Here is a 4,636-nt window from a genome sequence, read left to right on the forward strand (position 1 = left end):
TCACTTCACGTGCTAAAGCTCTGACTACTCTACTATAGCTGAGGAAGTAGGGAATAATAAAGGAGAAATTCTAATTCTGACAAGTTCTCACAAACTAAGAGAGATATATCTAGTAGCAAGCACCTTGTGTTAAGAATGATTAGGTTATCCCTCCTTTAAAATAACAATAAAAAAGTTAAAGTATATTTTTGTGCTCATAAAAAGTCCCTAATCGAATAGTATCTGAGCATAGCATCTCCTAAGGTCTCTAAACCAAGATTCTGCCCTAGGGAGGGGCAGACTGTAGGCACTATGGATTGGTTCCATCTCTTTCTGGCCACTTCAGTCTCAAAACCAAGGCAACCCATGACTTCTGCATAAAGACCATCAACAAAGGTTCTACCAGAAGAGGCAGAAGGGGTCTGCTGACCAAAAATCAATCTTAAATAAGCCAGCAATCAGTCAAAGACAGGGATGATTTGGTTCATACATTGGCACACTACACCCAAACTAATGTCTGTATGTCCTTTCAAGTCCTCCAAGCACCATGTTCAGAGGTTCAGAGGTTGTGGGGGTTTGGCTGGTTTTGGTTTGGTTGATTGGTTTTCCTTTCAATGGACCACTGGAAAAATCAGAGCAGACCACCAAAGAGCGGACCACCATCAGCTGCAGAGGTGGTGAAGCTTCTGAAGGACTTGAAAAGCCGTCATCAAACTCTGTAGGCATATTTCTCACGCTTTGCCTTGGCCCTACAAACCTTTATAGGTACCAAGAAGAGCTTTGCAATTCAGGCAATAGTGATCGACATCCTGAAGGGCGTCCACACAAAAGGGAATGAAGCAACAGCAGGCTATACATCCCAATAAGCAAAGGCTGCAGCACGAAAGCCAGGTTAGGGCGCCTGCGTTATAGGAGAGACTGAACACTATCATCTTGTTACACGAAGGACAGCACATCTGGACGGGGCGGTCAAAAAAGGACACGGCCTGCTGCACATACACAGTCTGAACTGCAATTGCATTAGGATTAGGAACTGCCAGAGGCTGAGTATAGTACGCAGGACGGTTCATGCCCTTCCCCTGGGCCCCGGGTACCACTCCTGGCACGGGCACAGGGGGCGGAGTAGGATAATAACTATTGATCGCCATCGTCTCTTCGTAGGTAGGAGGCACTGTTGGAGCAGATGCTCCTTCTGGAACAGCATTATGTGGTCCTGGAGTGGTCATTTTATCACCGCCTGCTGAGCCAAGCCAGGAGGTCTGAGCTCCCCTCGAGATGAACTTATTGAAGTCTCTCAATGATGCTCTCTTACTACCTCTTCACTTCATTTTGGTTATCCACTGATAACAAATAGTTTTAGTTTGATTTGTCCAAATAAAAAGATCATTCTCCCCAGAAGAAAAAGAAGCAAAATAGAAAAAGAACAGTTTGATCACTGGGCATAAAAAATACAGCTCCTTGGAACCACAGGTAAGAGTTGGGTGATAGATGAGCACCAAAAGCAGTTAAGTTGAACAGAAAAGGATTTGGAAAGCCCTCACATAGAGGTGTGGGTTCTCCCTGACCTGGTACACTGAGTTCAACTATGAAGGTTGAGCTCTGAGGCTCAATATTCAGGACATGTTATCACAATTCCAATTCCCTTTGGGATTATTTTATGACAATACTTTGGTATGAAAGAGTCCCTCCTATAAAGATATAGGGATCTCCTTGGCAGAGAGATCCATGATCTCACAATGAAAGTATAGCTATCATTAGGTTTAGTCAAACCACAATAAAACCATCCTATCAGATGGGCTAAATCAGTTTGAGGATAACCAAAAAAGTTCAATTTTATTGGTGGGGTATGTGATGTGTTCTCCATATATATGAAGACTTCTTTCAATGGAATTGGCAGATAAGAATGTTTTGTTCCAACTGCAATGCAGGTGGATGAATCAGTCAGAGTGGAGTGCTCAGAGCTTGGTCAGATATAGAAGACATCAGTCATCTACTACATCTGGTTCCATCTTCTGTTTTCCTTGATTTTTTCCTTGTCACAATATTTTAATGACCATGAGAGAAAAACTAAGACTAATGGATTTGTCCAATTCTGCCTCACTTAAATTCATTTTCCATGCAAGTCAAGACATTAATGCTCTTCTATAAACATTAAGAACAATAATATCTTGTCATTGACAAAGATTATCTAGACATGGTGATACATATGAGTGTTGCAACTATGAGAATATATGTTGAATTTATGTTAAAGGCCAATTTTAGAAAATTTTCCAAACAAATTAGAATCAACCTGTGACTTAGCAGATAAATCCTAAGGAAAAATCTTAGGCATCCAAGGGTTAAACGATAGTAATTATCACAAAACTAATTTGATGTAGGCTTTGAATACAGGTCTTGCTACTTCATGTCTTGTATTCTATTTCCTATTATTATAGTGTCTCTGTAATTAATCAGTATTATTGAAGTCATTGTCCCTTACCCTTGAAGTGAACAAGTTCAGGAAATAGTTATAACCAATTAGTTATAAAACAGTTTAAAAATTATAGCCCTAGCAGTTATCTGAGGTTACATAACTCAATACGATTTTCTTTTTACTGGATTCCAATATAAAGGCATATCAAGTCAAGTTGTATGCATATATTAAGCATCTGCTCTCTATAAGATATTGTGACATTTTATAGAGAAAACCTGGAAATTGTAATGGTTAAAATTATGGTTGAGACTGAATGTAATAATTACCTTGGTCGCCAAGAATTTTATTTATAAAATCCTAATTAAACACCCAAGTCAGCTGGAAATTTTATGGTGATTTAATTGATAGTGGAGGAGATTAAGGAGAAGGAAGAAGGAAAGGAGTGGGTTTTCTCCACCCCGCCTGGCTAGTACTGAGTAGGGAGAGTAGGAGATGAGGTTTTGGAGTATGAAGGAGGAAGGAGTCAACTTGAACTCTAAAAAGGGCTAAGCAAATATTCCTGAACCTGAAATCAGGTTCAGGGAAACTCACCCTCAAACCCAGACAAAATAACTGGCACCACTGTAAGATTGCCGGAATGCCTAGCATGCTGCCAGTCAGAGTAGCCTCTCCAGGGAAAGAGGAAGAAAGTGGAAGTGACATGCTTTATATAGATGGTTTTACATCACTTTCCTGCATCCCATCTGTATCAATGATAGCTTAGTTTGACTTAGGACAGCCCAGAAGTCTGCCCACTTTTTCTGCACATGTGTATTGAAGGCCATTTCCTCAGATAATTAAATCTTGAGTTCAGTACAGACCTTACTAATCTTGTTAAACTAAGGAGGGTGGAGAAATGCAGGGTTCCCAAAACCTGATTCTGTTAGTCCAAGTATCTCTATTGTTATTGGTCAGAAAATAGCTAAATCAGATCTTCTAAAGTATGGTCTGATTAGGGTTGAATAGTTTTAAAATTCACAATAGTGACCTTGGGCTGCCTTGTACAGTATGAGTTGGTTTTAAGGATGCATCATCTTACCTTTTCAACTGCTTGGGATTAGGTCATTTTGACAAGTAGTAGTTTAAGAAGAATCACTTAATTGATTAATGCTGATATTGATGAAGGCAAACTTGTTTTGGAGGGGATGTACTAATGGAGGCATGCTGATAATCAGGGAATTTTTCAGAAGAATGAGCATTAATTATATTCATGATCTTGTAATTATGAAAGGGAATGAATTATAAATTGAATATATGATTGAATTTCAGAGACTGTTCTATTTTAAGGAATAACAAGTTTTGATTGAGATCTTCAGGAGGGGGTTGATTGAATATATATCAATGGTCAATTAAAAAATATGTGGAACCACAGGGTTTAGTAATGATAATTAACCTGACCTAGCTATTAACCTGAATGACAAGGGTAGACAGAAATCAGAAGGAAGGGACAACATTTTGCTGAGAAAATAAAAATATTTTCAAGGAAAAAGTTGTAAGAAAACTTGACTTCATGCAACTGTGAAGCATTGAAAGGCAGGCCCTTTGTTTTAGAGCTGAAGAAATTATTGAACTGGCTTGGTACTGCAGAATATATTTGTGAAAAGTGTTAAAGGAGGGAGAGAGGGTCATAGATCCATTTTGGGTATGAAGAGGGTATTTTATAAAAAAATCATGAGGAGTACTTAGTTCATATGAGAACTAATCCTGTCATGTCCAACATCACAGGAAAATAGCTAAGTGTATAAAGAAGGATAAGGCTCAAACTTTTGTTCCCATTATTGACTACTGCTTTCCTCTGTAGGCTGAGGTCTTTCAGAGTTATTTTTCCACACTTAATTGTGATCATTGCATAAATTTTGTCAGTCTGCTTACTTCTCTCTGCTTCAATTCACATAGTAATGTCCATATTTCTCACATTCATCATTTTTCATAGTAGAATAAAATCTCATCACATTCATAGAACACAATTTATTTAACCATTCTCCATTTTATAGGCATCTATTTGGTTTCTATTTTTTTCAACAATAAAAATTGCTATTATAAATATTATTGCATGAATAATGTTTCCCTTTGTTTCCTTGACTTCTTAATAATTATTTCTGGGGACCAAGAATGTGTACAGTTTGCTGATTTTTTAGTGTAATTCCTAATTTTTATTCAAGAATATTGAATCACTTGAAGGCTCTCCCAGAAAGGTACTACTGA

General features: G+C 38.1%; 1 protein-coding gene across 1 annotated transcript; it reads right to left on the reverse strand.

The window, feature by feature from the left end:
* Window positions 1-728: 728 nt before the first annotated feature.
* LOC100033331 (lipopolysaccharide-induced tumor necrosis factor-alpha factor homolog) lies at window positions 729-1,243 on the reverse strand. Its single transcript, XM_056794106.1, has one exon. It carries the CDS (start codon window positions 1,203-1,205, stop codon window positions 729-731), a length of 477 nt encoding a protein of 158 aa, XP_056650084.1. The 5' UTR covers window positions 1,206-1,243.
* Window positions 1,244-4,636: the final 3,393 nt, after the last annotated feature.

This window comes from Monodelphis domestica, chromosome 1 (genome assembly GCF_027887165.1).
Source record: "Monodelphis domestica isolate mMonDom1 chromosome 1, mMonDom1.pri, whole genome shotgun sequence".
Lineage (NCBI taxonomy): Eukaryota > Metazoa > Chordata > Mammalia > Didelphimorphia > Didelphidae > Monodelphis > Monodelphis domestica.